At 36.8% G+C, this 17,985-nt stretch overlaps 1 protein-coding gene across 6 annotated transcripts in view; it reads right to left on the minus strand.

Moving 5' to 3' along the window:
- Positions 1-17,985, minus strand: part of CHM (CHM Rab escort protein) — a 182,384-nt gene that overhangs the window by 154,581 nt on the left and 9,818 nt on the right. For all 6 annotated transcript variants that reach the window (XM_032258708.1, XM_032258704.1, XM_032258705.1 and 3 more), the window contains exon 2: positions 6,596-6,662. In XM_032258708.1, coding sequence (XP_032114599.1) covers positions 6,596-6,662 — 67 coding nt within the window. The remainder of the gene's footprint in view (positions 1-6,595; positions 6,663-17,985) is intronic.

Here is a 17,985-nt window from a genome sequence, read left to right on the forward strand (position 1 = left end):
AGAGGGAGAAGGGAGGGGAGGGGAGGAGAGGGGAGAAAGGGTGGGGAGAGAGGAGAGGGGAGAAAGGGAAGGAGAGAGGAGAGGAGAGAAGAGGGAGAGAAATTGGGGAAAGGCCAAAAATGGGGGCAGTAGTGGAAACAGAAAGATCTTATAGGAGGTTATCAGAGTAGTCCAATGGTAATGATGGTGGAATGAACTAAGGGGAAGAGTGGAGACAGAGAAAACAGATTTGCGTTGTTTTTGGAAGTCGAGTTGACAGGATATGCTGAAGCATTAAATATGGGTTTGGAGGAAAGACAGAATGAGATTAAAGATAATTATTAAAGACAAAGTCAGTACTTCCAACCTCAGCATACAAGATCCTCACAATATGATTCCGGTTTAATTCTTCTAATTTCAACTCTCATGAATTCAATTCACTTAGCTTACCTTCCAGTCCTACTAAAATTCTCACCATTCATCTAGCATCTCATGCTCTTTCAGTATGTTTTCTCTTTCTGAAATGCTCCAGTTCCTCATTAAACCCTACATCATCTTTCAAGACTCCGCTGAAATGGCACCTCTGTGAAGCTTTCCACAAATCTTACAGGCATAATTAGTCGCTCCTTTTATCTGGCTTCCCACTATTCTTATCTACTAGTAGCAGTAGTAGTAGTAGTACCTGTTAAGCATCTCAAATCAAAAAAATCTGAAATCTGAAATGCTTCAAAATCTGAAACTTTTTGAGTGCCAACATGATGCTCAAAAGAAATGCTCCTGGGAGCATTTCAGATTTTCAGATTAGAGACACTCAGCTAGTAAGTATACTACAAATATTACAAAATATATATATATACATACACACGCATATATATAGCAAATATTACAAAATACATATGTATTGTATATATATTTCAGATATATGTATCTCTGAAATCCGAAACACTTCTGGTCCCAAGCATTTCAGGTAACGGCTATTCACCTGTAGCGTTAGAAGCAGTAGATGCTAATATTACTGAGGGCTTACTATGAAGCACTATTATAAATCCATTACATAGGTTAGTTGATTTAATCTCATTGAGAATCTTAGATATTAAATATTATTATGCCCTTTTTTCTTTCACTAACATTGGTACCAATATTATGTCATTTTTTTTTTTTTTTTGAGACAGAGTCTTGCTCTGTTGACAGGCGCCAGGCTGGAGTGCAGTGGTGCGATCTCAGCTCACTGCAACCTCCGCCTCCCGGGTCCAAGTAATTCTTCTGCCTCAGCCTCCCAAGTCGCTGGGACTACAGGTGCATGCCGCCACGCCCAGCTACTTTTTGTATTTTTAGCAGAGACAGGGTTTCACCATGTTGGCCAGGATGGTCTCGATCTCTTGACCTTGTGATCTGCCCACCTCGGCCTCCCAAAGTGCTGGGATTACAGGCGTTGTCATTTTTATAAAAAAACTAAAGTATAGAAAGATTAAATAACTTGCCAAAGGTTACATACCCAGTAAGTGGAGAAACCAAGATCTGAACACAGGCATTCTGGCTTAAAAGCCCACATACAACTTCCCAATAAAGTCAAGGCATAGGAAGTTGGTGGGAATGTAAAACAGTATAGCCACTGTGCAAAACAGTATGGCACTTCCTAAAAAATTAAGAGTGGAATTACTACATGGTCCAGCAATCCCACTTTTATTTATCCAAAAAAATAGAAATCAGGATCTTGAAAAAATATTTGCACAGCCATGTTCATAGCAGCATTATTCACAATAGCCAAGAAGCGGAAGCAGCTCAAATATCTATCAATAGATGAATAAACAAAATGTGGCATATGCATACAGTGGGATATTATCTAGGTCTAGAAAGGAAGGAAATCCTGTAGTATGCAACAAAATGGATAAGCCCCGAGGACATTGTGCTAAGTGAAATAAGCGAGTCACAAAAAAAGACAAATACAGTACAGTACTGTATAAGTACACTTATATGATGAGGCATCCATAGTAGTCAAAGTCATAAACAGAAGTGGAGTGGTGGTTGCTAGTGGCTGGAGGAACAGTACAGAATAGGGAATTATTGCTGAATGGGTACAGAGTTTCAGCTTTGCAATATCAAAAGAGCTCTGGAGATCTGTTGCACAACAATGTGAACATAATGCTACTGAACTTTATGCTTAAAAATGGTTATGAGTGTAAATTTTACATGTTTAAATTGACAATTTTTTTAAAAATTATTTTTAGAAGAGCAAAGAAAGGCATGTCCACAGGACACAGATATATGGTATGATTTTACATGTAAAGCTGATATGACAGAGCTAAGGAAGTAGACTGAACCTGATGAAGAGTCTTAAATGCTAAAATGAATATTAAATGAGAAAATATTTAATCCTGGCCCAGAGCAGGAAAATATTCCATAATGTTCCTTTCCTTCAGACTTTCTCCTCTACGGGAAGAAGTAGGACTTCCCTGAGGAGGTGGTAAGCTAAACATGGAAAGACAAATAGAAGTTAGCCAGGCGGAGTGGTACAGACAGGCAATCCAGGCTGAGGAGATACCTTATGCAAATTCCAGACAAAAAGCGGGAAGACGAAGTAAAGACTACAGTATATTCGGCTACTGCAAATTTCAGCACTTCCGGTATCTACACCTAAAGACTGAAGTAACAACAGATGAGGCTGGAGGTATAAGCAAGGCCACATTATAGAGGATACTGCATGACACACAGAAAATTTAGACGTTTTCCTATAAGCCAGTTATATCTAAACTGACCCAGACCTACTCATTTCAACCACAGCAGCTCTACTTTCATCTTTTTAAGGTGTTTCAGTGTCCACATTAAGTCTTTTTTCAAACTTGGAAAATCACTAACATAGGCAGCAGAGAGCCACCGAAGGATTTCATGCAGCAGAGTGGTGTGACTGGCTGCGGTGTGATAAATGAACTAGAGTGCTGGAGATAATATCAGGAGGTCATGAGCTTACCCAGCTGAGAAATGACAAAGGTCTGAGCTAGGGAATTGACAGTGAGATAAAGAAAAGGTGATACGGAGAGCTATTAAAGTTAGAGGATATAGGTGAAATTATGTTTCCAAAGTATGTATCACAGTACCTAGAATAGCTCTATAAATGTTTTCTATTGTTATCAAAATCATCTGAATAAATCTGGAGGATTAAGAAAGAAAATCAACAGAAGTTTCCAAGCGTCTTAAGTTGAGCGAGTGGGTAGACGATATTATCATTCCAAAAGACTGGGAGCAGGATGCTGTTCTTTGGGTTCTGTGCATTCTGAGGTGAGAATGGGGAGGATGAATTCAGTATTAGCCATGTTAAGGTGCCTGTGGAACATCTAAATGAAAATGTCAGATGATAGGGTATATGAAACTAGGGCTCAGAACAGATTCAGATCAGGAGAGATCAACAATATGCAGACAACCATTACCCCAAGATAATGGTGCCAGAGAAGCCCCCAAATCTAAGCTTAAGATCTGGAAGGATCAATACCTAGATGTATCCAAAATTTCAAAAGCCACCAAGTCTGAGGATGTACAACAGAAGAAAAGTTGTTACTTTGAAATGCCATCTTTATTATACAATAATGTTTTAAGACAACCATATTATCGCACTTTTCTAATTGATTCACTGCTTGTCAAAGTAAGATCTAGGTTCTTATATTTTTAATTAAACTTTATTTTTGGAATATGACTAAACCTGATTTGATTTATAAAATAGTCTTCATTCTGGGAAGACCTCAGGTTGTGGAATAAGAAAACACAAAATAGGCCAGGTACAGTAGCTCATGCCTGTAATCCCAGCATTTTGGGAGAATCCCTTCACGCCAGGAGTTCAAGACCAACCTGGGTAACATAGTGAGATCCCATCTCTACAAAAAATGTTCAAAGTTAGCTGGGTGCAATGGCATGCACCTGTAACCTGGGAGGTTAGGCGTTTGAGACAAGTCTGGACAACATAGTAAAACCCATCTCTACTAAAAATACAAAAATTAGCTGTGTATGGTGGTGCCTAGTTATCCAGGTAGCTGAGGCAGGACGATAACTTGAGCCCAGGAGTTTGAGGTTACAGTGAGTTATCATCATGCCACTGTAGTACAGTCTGGGCAACAAGGTCAGATACTGTGTCAAAAAAAGAAAAAAAAGAAACATATTGTTTGTTTGTTTGTTTGGGCAACATTTATTAGGTATGAACTTGACTTCACAGAGTTAGAACGGCCATTTCACTTAAAATTAACCCATTAAAAAGTGTAAACATCACGGTATACATATGTTATCCAAAACTCCAAAAGGTAGTGAAACTAATAACAGAGATTGGTACTCATCTTTGGAAAGACACAACAGTGTTGATGAAACTGGTTCTCAGACAAGTATGTACCACTTGCTCCCATGCTTCAGGGAGGAAAGGGTATTATAACACAGGCATTATTGATGCAGTGACTCGTGGATATTTGCTCCTTATTAACACTGTTAAAATTAGGTTCCCATATTTTACTTTGTGCGGGAGCTAGTGGCTCTTGTCCTTTTGTTTTTTGACGGGTATTTTTCAAGCTGTTGGCATCAAACCCATTTATTTCAAATTGTTTATCACAGATGGGAATTTAAACCTCTTCACAAAGCAAACCACTGGAAATTCATAGATAGTATGCAACATTGGTCTGTAACTGCTCTCTGATAATATGGCAGCATTTCTTTGGAACATCATTTTCTTGATCCCACAAGAAGTGACAGGATAAGAAAAGTCGTAGTTAAATGACAACAGTTTTGTTACAGGACAGTTATCTCCCAGGTGTGTGTCACCAATTCTAATTTCCAAGTTGTTATCGAAAAGGCTTATTTTCATTCTGACTAACAACTGATCATCAGAACACATTGCAGTTATTGCTAGGTTGGGTCCAGAATTCCAGAACAATAAAGAAAAGAGGAAAGACCCACCTAAGAGCACAGAGGTCTTCATTGCTCCAGACACCAAGACACAACATAGGGGACACACACAAAGTATATATGAAACTAAAATTACACATATGCTAGGAAGGTAAAATTTAAAAACTACTTAACGTCTCTATGCCCCACATTCCCCATTTGTCAAATTGAGATAACTCCACCTACCTTACTTGGCTGTGATGAAAATTAAGTTACAAAACGTGTACAGAAACTAATGTGGTGGATAGCATATAGCGCAAGCTCAACAAATAATAACTTTTACTATCATTCTACCTTTGAGAAACAAGAAGCAAGTATTTTATTTTTAATTTTAAGTTAAATAAGGTCATCAAAAATATATGTGAATTAATATTTTAAAGCATAATGTCTCAGTACCTGGGCTTTCAAGGTAGCAGATTTTCTTTTTTTTGTTTTTGGAGACGGAGTCCTTCTCTGTTGCCCAGGTGGGAGTGGAGCAATATGGGCCTACTGCAACCTCCACGTCAGGTCCAAGTTCAAGCAATTCTCCTCCCTCAGCAACCCAAGCAGCTGGGATTATAAGCATGAACCACCACACCCAGCTAATTTTGGTATTTTTAGTAGAGATGGGGTTTCACCATGTTATCCGTGCTGGTCTCAAACTCCTAACCCCTGATCTCAAGTTATCTGCTGGCCTCAGCCTCGAAAAGTGCTGGGATTTCAGACATGAGCCACCACACCCGGCCCAAGGTAGCAGATTTTCTGACATGCAAAACCATGATATTTCAAAAAGATTGAATTGAGAGATTAATGCATGCAGTTTGCATACAATAGTGAAATAGTACAAGCGAATTACAAAGGCAGGACTTGTATAAAAACTGAATCCAATTTAGAAATTCCATCCAGTTGCTCCCAAATCTTAGCTATTACAACTGAGGAGTTAATATGCGGTCAAAATGAATTTAGAAAGGGTTAAAAGAAGATTAACTCATTCTACTTTTTGGATTTCTACATATTTACAATGGGATAATAGATGGGAAGACACTGTAAGCTATGACAAATCTAATAAAGTACCGAGATATAACAGTCAAAAGCACGAAATAGAAAAGTGGGACATTAGGGCTTTGTTTTGTGGGGATGAGGAAGAGATTTAGTCTATGCTTTATCTTAAACTTGAGTTTTTCATCAGCCTCCTTTTTAATCATCACATTTAAGGAAAAAAAAGGAAAAAACATAATTGGAGATATTTTTCCCAGTTAAGATTTTCTAAGTTTAAATTTTAATGAAGTTTAAGAAAACAATACCCAAAATCTATTGGCTGATTTTCACAACCATCGAAAATGAAGCCTAAAATACAACAGCATATATAGGCTGTATATACCCAAACACATATGTTAAGAAATGGGGCAGGCATGAGGTTGCCAAGCCTCTTGGAGAATTCCTTGCTATTTTAAACAAAATCACTCATGAGAAAAATAAAATGATGCATTTGGTTTATTCTCAAAGGAAACATACTATTTCACAGAATAGTAAAACTTGTATGCTATATATTTCACATATTAGTGGTTAAAATTAAACAATTCCAATTCTTTTCTAACTTAAGTTTATATATGATATACACGTACATGTACAAATGTACAGACATACGTGTGTTTATGTAAATTTTTATCTTGCATAGAGATATTTAGGAAGTATTAAATGCTATCGTTGATAAACTTACGAATCAACGTGCAGAACCCTCTGGCCACTTCTTGAACAGGCAGCTGCAAAGATGGATTCAGGCAAACCTATAAAAACACACATCTGTATCATTTAGAATGTAGAAATATGCACGTTTTACATAAAATGTTCAATTCATGCCATTGCTGTATAGAATAGTTTTACCAAAGAGACCCATCCTTGCTTGTATTCAGAATTATCAAGTTCATATTAATTATACTATAAGATGTTTCTTAAACATAGACCACTCCAACTGAAAATTTTATTATGGGAAGATATATTTTTTTAAAAAGCAGTTCTACTTAATTTGGAAAGAAGGAAAAGAAAAAAGAATTTTTAAAATTACTTACGTTCTTTTTGTATGTAAATTACTATCAATGAGCAATTATATATATTGTCCAGTTAATAACCATGTTCACACACTAGCTCGTCTGAGTCTACCAACTGCACTGAGATATAACCATCTGCATATGCATTTTAGAGAAGAGCCTTTTAAATTCATATGCATTTTAGAAAAGAAAAAAGAAAAGAAAAAAGACACAAATATCTTAACTTTCTGTCCAATGCTTAAAAAAAAAAATAAAAAAGAAGTTCTAGAGTTGAAATTTAAACCCAGGTCTAACTCAAAAGCCACAATGCCACTCAGGGGTCATACATTTTTTATCTTAAGAAATATGTCAACTAGTTTAGAAAGGGGCCACTTACAAGATACCTTATTTTGCTTTTTGACTAATATAGCAGTATGAAAACAAAACATTACTGCTTTGGAATCAAACTTAATCATACCATAAAGCTGATCATCATAAAAGGATATATATATATATTACTACCAGTACCAACAAAAAATTTAAAATGGCCAAAGATAATAATGCTTTTACGATTTTACAAAATCAAGTTTTCTGTTATATTTGTCAGTTAATATACCCTGGAAGTTCCAGACTCTTCCATAACTTTTAGAAATATGATCTACCATGTTGACAGAAGCCAGTACTGTTTATATTAGTTATAAAAATAAAGCATGCTTTAAAAGTTTAGTGCAATTCTATAGTGCTACTACTAACTCCATCACCACAATGAAACATCCTCTCGCATTTTTACCTAGTGGAATAAAACAGCACCAGTCTGTTGGCAAGGGTTTAAGCTACACACTACGCATCAAGGATTTCAAGAAAAAGGAACATCATTTTCTGTACATAAAAAGCAATATGCATATAGAAACAATTGATATAGTCAATCTCTAGCTAAAAACCATACTAAACACAAGCTCCAGCCTGCCTTCACAGAGGAACTAGTTTTCCAGTGTTGAACACTTTGTGGGTATATAATACTTGGTTCAAAAAAAAAAGAAGTTCTAACAAATGTACTGAAAATAACCATTAAATATCAATCATTGAAAATGAGCCATCATAAAGTTCCAATCTTAACTTTAGATATAATTCAAGTAAACAAAATATTTTGGAGTAGAGGGAAATAGGAGAGTTTTAAATTGCTAAATGTAGTTTTTTAGTTAAAACTCTTACTCAAATCTTAAGACCATCTGAACTTTTTGCTACACTTAAAGAAATAACTTTCCTTTTCAGTGAAATGCAGTCCTTATGGTACTTTAAAAGCTGATAAGCAGCTTAGTTAAAAGGATAGTGGCAAATAAACAGGAAGCAGATTAGGATGTTAAAGATTAATGTTTTTATGTGTAATAATGACAGCATTAATAACAATGCCACCAAATATTAGTATAGGGTTTTATCCTTCACACTGTATTTTCACATACATCATCTTATTTATTCCTCATTATAATCCTGGGAGGCAGGCAGTATCATCTACGTGAGCAAATAGGTTAAGAAAGGTTAAATAACTTGCCAAGTCACTTGACTTCTCTGAGCCTTTGTTTCTTCATCTATCAATGAGACTATCATGATCTACCTCATAGGATTCAGTTCTGCTGTTAGCAAGGGTACTTGCCCTATGAACACTATCTGTTCTTATTATCCTTCAGAACGATATTTTAGAAGGCTTATTATTTCCATCTAACACTACCCCAAACATATGCCTATTTTCACCAGATGCCAACTTCAATGGTGAACAATAATAAAATTAATCGCCTCCATTTGGCCCAAAATAACTGTTACTTGGGGTAGGCAGTTATGAATATGGTTATTTCCATGGCTGTAATCAACAATGTCAGAAGTCAAGTCTCTGGTATTAAAGCAAAGCCAAGAATGGATTTCAATACTGAACATGATTTGAGTCCAAATGACATAAAGCCAAAATGACTATCATTTGTGTTTTTCCACAATACTTTCATCCAACCATAAGTTTGTGAAATTCATAAGCTGTTCTAATGTTAAATGGCAAGGGCCTATTATCTTCATGCTTAGAATGACTAAAATAGCAAACTAATAAAATAGTAAACAATGTCTTCTTAACCAAGATTTCATATTTCTTCCCACCCATTTAATAAACAGAATTTCCAGGATACAGGAGGCATGTAATAGATTCTCTATAAATATTTGCTGAAGAAAAGAAAAAGAGAAAGGGAAAACGGGGAAGGGGGAGAGGAAGAGAGAGAAACAAACTGCGCCAGGTAGTGAGAGGTTGCCTTATATCGATCCCTAGCCTGTTAGAGTTCAGAGTCTATAGAACAAGAATTTAAAGAGATTAAAATAATAAGTTTATTTAAAACTGTCATAGAAACACAATTGAAAAAAATACTCCCTCTGTACAGGGAGTCATGGAAAGCTCCAAAGAACAGGAGAAATGAGCTGGGCCTTTCAGGGTCTCTAACAACCCTGAGGAGCACAGGAGACGGAAAAAGGAAAGTGGAAGGGATCATTCCTGGCAAAGTTAAAGGAAGGGAGAACAAAACAGTAATTTTTTTTTTTTTTTAAAGTCTTCGGATTGGCCTACTTCACTTAACATAAAGTTTTCAAGGGTTATCCATGTTATAGCATGGATCAGTACTTCATCACTGTTTTTTTATATATAACCAAGTAATATTCCCTTATATGGATATACCACATGTCTCCATCCATTCTTCTGTCAATGGATATTTAAGGCTGTTTCACATCTTACCCGTGGTGAACACTGCTGCAACAAACATAAAGGTAGTCACAGAAGGACAAATGCTGCATGATTCCACCTAGATGAAGTATCTAAAATAGGCAAATTTACAGAATCAGAAAGTGGAATGGTGGTTCCCATGGGTTTAGGGGAGAGCGGAATAGGGAGTTGCTAATCAATTGGCACAAAGTATCAGTCATAAAAGATGAATAATTTCTAGAGAACTGCTCTACAACATTGTACCTATAGTAAACAACACTGTATTGTACACTTAAAAATTTGTTAAGAGCAGAGATCTCATGTCAAGTGTTCTTATCAACATGAAACAAAATTTTTAAAAATTTCCAAGGAGTTTAAGCCAAATTAGAGTATCTGAATTTGAACCTCTAAGGAACAGGGAGACTTGAAAGTACTTTAGCCAGATTATGGTCAAATCAGGGTTTCAAAAAAAAAAATAAAAACTGTAGTCACAGCATGGAGGATAAACCTGTATAAAACTGGAGCTTTATGCTTCAGGGTTTTTAAAAATTATTTATGAAAAATCAACATACTTAAAACTTTTTGGTCATATTGCTAATTTGGTAAAATAATAAAATGACTGCTTGCTTTGTTTAAATTACTATTTCTAAGTGCATACTTAAAAGTTTTTGGTCTTATTGCTAATTTAGTAAAAGAATGACTGATTTGTTCAAATTAATATTTCTAAGCTCAATTTTATTAGCACTTAAACTCTTGATTAATTTCAAAATAACACCTGTTCAATGCTTAAAAAAGTGAACAGCTACTCAAGTTCACACAATATATTCGTGAGGCATTTATATGAAACATGTATGTGCTTATTTTGAACTATATAGTCTCTCCCATGAGGAAAAGCCAGACATGAGCTAGAAACAGATAACCTAGATTAGGGGCAAATAATACAGCATTCCACTGGAAACACTCTGTAAAATGTGTCAGGACAAATAGACAAGTACAATGTTTTCAACTGTAAGATGGGGATAATAACACATCTCATATGGGTGCAGGGAGGAACAGATACAAAACAGTATCAAACACTACACATAGTGGCTCTTGGCATGTTGTTGACATTCAATAAATGTTACTTCTCTTCCCTCCTCTTCCTACCCTTTCAAAAAGATTAGTTCTTTGAAAGAAAAAAAAAGCTATCACTTGCTTACTATTTGCTTAAGTTACCTTCAAAGATCTAGCAACTTAAAATCATTTTTTAAATAGTCCGATAGCCTTTTCTTTATGTAAACTATAGAGGTTCATCAGACATTTAGTATCATTTAGGCATTTCACATTATTAAATATAATTATTAAATTCATTAGAAAGGCTGTACCAAAGAACTTGCTCTGCCACAGTATTATAAGCAAGCATGTAAAATTCTGATGCAAGACAACAACTTTGGCAAGTCATTTTTATTAAACACAGGTAAATACTAGGTATTAAATTAGCATCTCCTAACAGTTGTAGTAGGGTAAACAGAGGTTTCCTCCATCATGCCTTTCACAGTTGAGGTTCTGTTACAGAGGTGGCAACTAGAAAAAAAAAACTTAGACGCTTATGTAACGTTATATCACCATACACTAACATTTATGGTACCAGCTTTCTGCAATTTTCTAAAAACCTGTCTAGATAAAGTAGAGATGTTTCATTATCAAATGAAAGAGCTAGGCTAAAATCAGGACCCAAGAATCTCACCTAAAATATTTTACAGGGATAAAACCATTATTCATTCATTTTCCAAATCCCCCTTTAATCCAAATTCTTAATGTCAAATCTCATCATTTACAACTATAAAATTTAGGTTAGTTCCCCATGATAAATTCTTAAAATGTATTAGTATCTGGGATTGATTTTTCCTAACACTATGCTTACACAAGATAAACATAAAATAAAGTACTTACACCACTCCCAGCATATCGAACAATAAATAATAGATTCCCCTGACAGGACTTTGATGACCTGGCAAAGCCCAAGTACTTTCAGCTCAAATCATATGAAACCATAAATCACTCTTTATTTTATAGAACATTTCAAAATGGATTCCTGCTTTCTACCTTGAAAGTCATTCCATGTGTTATTTATAATCAGTGAAGACCAGAATAGAAAGAAAATTACATAGACCTAGAAAATTTACTGTGACTGCTTTAATAAAGAGTAACTTCTTTTTAAGAAAAAACAGAATTACTGGCAAGGAAAACTTGATTGAGCAATGCAAAGGTGAAACTACATCCTTAACTCATGTTGCAGCCACTCAAAATAATGACATCACAAAATTAAGCAGAAGCAGAATTTCAACCCAGACTCCTATCTTAAATTCTATGTTAAATATTTACATCTTAAATCTACTTCTAGTGGTTACCATAAAAAGGAGAAAATTGCCAATGAAGTAGCCTAGGGAACTCTCACAATGTACAGATAAAAATATTTTTAAATTGACAATTACTCTTTCCTCCCCACAAAAAACTTAACATATTAGTAAAGGTAATTTAAAATCTCTGAACTTCCTCGTGGAAGAAAATATGTATTTATAGCTGTTTAATTTTTAGAATTTTTTGAAAAATATACTATCCATCAAAACATTAACTTGGAAAATTTATTTTAATTTTTGAAATTCACTATGGTTTGAGCTTTTAGGAATGGCTAATAAAAAGAGTTTCAGTATTCAAGAGTACTGAATTAAGAATCTGAAGGACTGGATTCCTGTTTTTAGGTGGATCCTAGATAGCTGTGACCTTAGCAAAGTCACCTAACCTCTCTGGAATTCAGATTCCTTATAGATAGATATCCTTATTAGATAAAATGAAGGGCTTGGAATGAGTGTTTATGCTAGGTCAACAACTTGACCTCTGCTCTTGAGTAAATGATAAAGAGAAAGATAAAAAGAGGATTCTGGAAAGACAGCAGCAGTTGTTGAATCTCCCCCATAACTCCCATAAAAACAGACAGTGCAATCAGGATATCCCCAGGGACAATATCCAAAGCAAGGCCAGGTGATACATTATTATCATGAACCCCAAAATAGAAGTGGGTAGTTACAAGCCACCAATAGCTCTAACACCCACATGGTATTAGAAAGTGTAATCCCTGCATTTTGGTAAGCCTAAGCGGTGGATCACCTGAGGTCAGGAGTTCAAGATCAGCCCGGCCAACATGCTGAAACCCCGTCTCTACTAAAAATACAAAAATTAGCCAGGCAAGGTGGCAGGCGCCTGTAATCCCAGCTCCTCAGGAGTCTGAGACAGGAGAATCGCTTGAACCCGGGAGGCGGAGGTTGCAGGGAGCCGAGACTGCACCACTGCAATCCAGCCTGGGTGACAGAGCAAGACTCCGTCTCAAAAAAAAAATAAATAAATAAGTGTGCAAAAGGAAATGAAGAGAAGATCAAAAAAAGCGTTACAGCTCTGAGAGCCAGAAAACCCCAAAAGTGCTATCAGGCACTCACTGGAAGCTTGGCAGGCTGTTCTGAGAACAGCAGCAGAAACCGGGAAGGGGTTTTGCAGGCTTCAACTTGTGACTGAAGGGATAGTCCTGCACTGAGGAGTAACTGCTAGGAACCTAATCCAAATTCAGCAGAACAGAGAAAATAGAGGTAAAGGAAAGAGAAGGTCTAGACAAAACTAGGGGAGGGTAACAGAGTCAGCTGATTTCAGGCTACATGTTTGAATTACATCCTGAAAACAGAAGAGAGGTCTACAGCAGCACAGTTTGAATAATTTACTGGCATATCCTTCCTACTAAAAACTGAAAATTTGAGCAATGTGGCCGGCGCAGTGGCTCAAGCCTGTAATCCCAGCACTTTGGGAGGCCGAGGCAGGTGGATCATGAGGTCAAGAGATCGAGATCATCCTGGCCAACATGGTAAAACCCTGTCTCTACTAAAAATACAAAAATTAGTTAGGCATGGTGGCGTGCGCCTGTAGTCCCAGCTACTGGGGAGGCTGAGGCAGAAGAATTCCTTGAATCCGGAAGGCAGAGGTTGCAGTGAACCGAGATTGTGCCACTGCACTCCAACCTGGAGCCTGGCGACAGAGTTAGACTCTGTCTCAAAAAAAAAAGAGCAACACCAAAGGATCTCAGTTGAACCTCATTCAATGTACATTAGGAAAAAAGAGAATAAGGAACACAATAATATCCCAACAGACAATAAAAGAATGTCAGAAAGCCTCACAAATTAGATGAAAAACATTGCCTAACTATGGTATTATGTGCTAAAAGAAATGAACAAAATGGTGGTAGCTCTGAGAGAACATGAATCAAAATTAGAAAAACCCAAATGTAAGGCGATTAGAGAACAGGAACATTTGGGAAGAACATGTAGTTAACAAATTAAAGAAAAAAATCATTTCAGATAGGAGAACTAAACTAGAAAGAGCACAAGACCAAAGAAACAAAATGGATAGATACCTCAGAAAAAACTGAAGATGCAAAGGAGGGCATATGATGAAAGTGTTAAGCACATGTTAAACAAAACAATAGTTATGTTTAAAAAGGACAGTCCTTACACCTTTTAGACATACGGTAGAATACGCACAGATAGAATGATATTTAGGATTTGCTTCAAAATAACTAAGGGTTGGATGGTGAAACACGAGAAACAGTGGAAGATATTGTCAACAAAAAGAATTAAACTCTGTAAAATATTTCAAGAGATTTATTCTGGGCCAGATACGAGTGACCATGGCCCGTGACACAGCCCTCACGAGGTCCTAAGAACATGTGCCCAAGGTGATTGGAGTACAGCTTGGTTTTATACATTTTAGGGAGGCATGAGGCCTCAAACACATTTAAGAAATACATTGGTTTTGTTCAGAAAGGTGGGACAACTCAAAGCGGGTGTGGGGGGCGCTTCCAGGCTATAGGTAAATTTAAACATTTTCGGGCTGACAATTGGTTGAGTTTATCTCAAGACCTGGGATTAATGGAAAGGCACGTTCAGGTTAAGATAAAGGACTGTGGGGACCAAGTTTTACTGCACAGAGGAATCTCTCAGGTAGCAGACTTCAGAGAGAGAGCAGGTGGTAAAATGTTTCTTATAGGACCTAAAAGGGTGCCTGTCTCTTAGTTGATTATCTCCTGGATCTGGGAAGAAAGGAAGCAAAACAAAGCAGGAGGGGATTCTCTATATAGAATGTGGATTTTTCCCACAAGAGACTTTGCAGGGCAATTTCAAAGTATGGCAAGGAAATATATTTTTGGGTTAAATATTATTTCCTTGTCTCATAATGTTATGCCAGAGTCAGAATGAAAAGTAAGTCACAATATATAGGGCCAAATAAAACTCATCTGATGAGAATTTATGGTTTGTAGGCCATGACTCCCTAGACATCTTAGGTAGGAATTTGGGCAAGATAAAAAATCAGAGTTTAGTCCTCAATACAGACAAAACGAGACTGGCCATGAATTGATAACTGTTGAAACCAGGAGAGACTGGTATGTGGGGGGTTATTTTATTCTACTTTTTTATGTTTTAAATTTTCCATTGTAAAAACTTTAAAAATAGACGTAGTATCCTGTTTTTTATCCAAATGGAGAAAACTACATCAACACAAAATCTCTTAAAGTTTTTTAAAATAAATGTAAATATTTGCTGAAGACCTTATCCATACCAGGAAATGTAGTCTCCACTACAATCAACTTTGACTTAATTTTCACTTTAGTTTTGTTTTGTTTTTGAGACAGAGTCTTGCTTTTCTTGCCCAGGCTGGAGTGCAATGGCACAGTCTCAGCTCACTGCAACCTCTGCCTCCTGGGTTCAAGCGATTCTCCTGCCTCAACTCCCGAGTAGCTGGGATTAGGATTACACACACCTGCCACTGAACCTAGCTAATATTTGTGTTTTTAGTAGACATGGGGTTTCACCATGTTGGCCGGGCTGGTCTCGAACTCCTGACCTCAGGTGATCTGCCTGTCCCAGCCTCCCAAAGTGCTGGAATTACAGATGTGAGCCACCATGCCTGGCCTAATGTTCCCTAAATTTTCTTAACAAAAATATCTCTATTGTAATTTAAGTGACCAAAATGATCTCTTCACAGCAAAGTATACCCCAGCCCAATGCTCTTCAAACTTAACATAACATTTAATTTATGATAAGAAAAACAGTTTCTCTGTTCAGAACATATTTTACTAATGTGCCACAGAAGAAACATGACCTTTACTGCATTACTCATAAAGCTATGAGTCTAAAATAGATGATGAAAGAGAATGAGTATTCATTTCAAGAATGTCACAAAAATCATACCAAAAAAACCCTTCTTTATATAAAATCCTATCATGAAAATTAATGAGGGGGCTCTTGCACAAAAAAGGCATTACCACATCCATCCTGTCAATTAAGAAGTATGATGTATCCATTGTAAGCACTAACAGTTGTCGAAGGCTGTAGGAAACAAAATAACAGTCCATCAAAAGAAGAAAAGCTTCATAAATAGGACAATGAGTCCCATAGTTGATCTTGAAAATTTAATTTGCAAGTGAAGAACATTAAAAAAGATACAAAATGGCAAACCCCAGCACATGCACAAATATTTCGATGGGAAATTATATACCTTGGGATCGTGAAAGGAAAACAAACCTCCCCAAAATCACTAAGCCAAAGGGAAAAGTGGAGCTGGGAACTATGTAGGCAAACCTGTCTCTCATTCTATTCCTAAATAAGATCGCTACAAAGATTTTTAAACAGCTACATACCTCCCTCACAATTTGCCCACAAGGAAATTCCTTGTGAACCACCAAAGGACAGGCATAACTCAAAGTCATTCCTCTGCTCACATGAGACAAATGCGTATCTGATGGCTTCCTTGGCCCTACAGTTTCACTACAGACTAAGGCATAAGTGACTATTCCTCGTTTTCCTCGTTTGTCTCTTATCTACCTATGACCCAGAAGCCCCCTCCCTACTTCGAGTTGTCTGGCCTTTCCTTATGGAACCAACGTATTATACATCTTACATATATTGATTGATGTTTCATGTCTCCCTAAAATGTGTAAAATCAACCCGTGCCTTGACCGCCTGCGGCACGTCATCAGGACCTGAGGCTGTGCCACAGGCATGCCCTTAACCTTGGGAAAATGAACTTTCTAAATTGATTAAGACCTCTTGGTTTACAGGATCAATAAAGAATTCCTGGGCCGGGCACGGTGGCTCAAGCCTGTAATCCCAGCACTTTGGGAGGCCGAGGCGGGTGGATCACGAGGTCAAGAGATCGAGACCATCCTGGTCAACATGGTGAAACCCCGTCTCTACTAAAAATACAAAAAATTAGCTGGGCATGGTGGCACGTGCCTGTAATCCCAGCTACTCAGGAGGTTGAGGCAGGAGAATTGCCTGAACCCAGGAGACGGAGGTTGCGGTGAGCCGAGATCGCGCCATTGCACTCCAGCCTGGATAACAAGAGCGAGACTCCGTCTCAAAAAAAAAAAAAAAAAAAAAAGAATTCCTACTGAAATAAATTATGTCTTAAAATGTAACTGTAATTTCTGATCCCATTTCCGGCCATTGCTTTAGTGTCTGACTCCCTCTTCAGTTTTAAGGGATAAACACAACCAGTTCATTCCATTCGCCTTCATCAAAAAAGGTTTGCAAGCTGATACAGATGTCATGATGCTGTCAATAATAAGCAGACATCATGGGGCTATTGTTGGAATCAGGATTTTAATGTCAGCAATGGCAACTCTCCAAAATAAAACAATTGCCAACCGCAAATGCAGGGCAAAATAATCTAATCTTGAAACTATGAGGTATTTTTTCAATTGAAAGATTCTAGCAAACTCAATCTAATACCTCCACCTTAGTCAGAAAAACTTCGGTCTTAACTGTTTCACCTACATCAAACTTAGCTAAGCCTCAGGCTCCACATTTGTAAAATGGAGATGATATCGTATCTACCGCAGGGCTGCTGTGAAAATGAGATCATGCATTTTCGGGGCTTATCACACTGCTTGGCACACAACAAATGTTAGACAGTATTTTTCATGTGTTTGATAGTGTGATGCAAGCACTAAAACTAACTTTCTAATTATCATCGATTTTGTTTACGTAGCTTAAACCAAAGTAACACAGTTGTAGAAAATAAGGATTTGAACTCACAGCTCAGCATCTTCTTAATAGGCCTGATATTCATGTGTAAAACCTTATTTCTCTATACTTTAGCTTATGTAAATTTCTCATGATTTTAAATCCACAAATAAAAGACTAGTTTAAAAATGTTCAAAGTCAGATCACAGAATATGATTCAAAACATTTCAAAGCAATATAAAATGACTAAAACCACCATTAACTAATAGCCATAATAACTCAATGAGAACACTGTCCTGGACAAATAAAA

Source organism: Sapajus apella, unplaced genomic scaffold (genome assembly GCF_009761245.1).
Source record: "Sapajus apella isolate SASKATOON/1434 unplaced genomic scaffold, GSC_monkey_1.0 scaffold104, whole genome shotgun sequence".
NCBI classification, from domain to species: domain Eukaryota; kingdom Metazoa; phylum Chordata; class Mammalia; order Primates; family Cebidae; genus Sapajus; species Sapajus apella.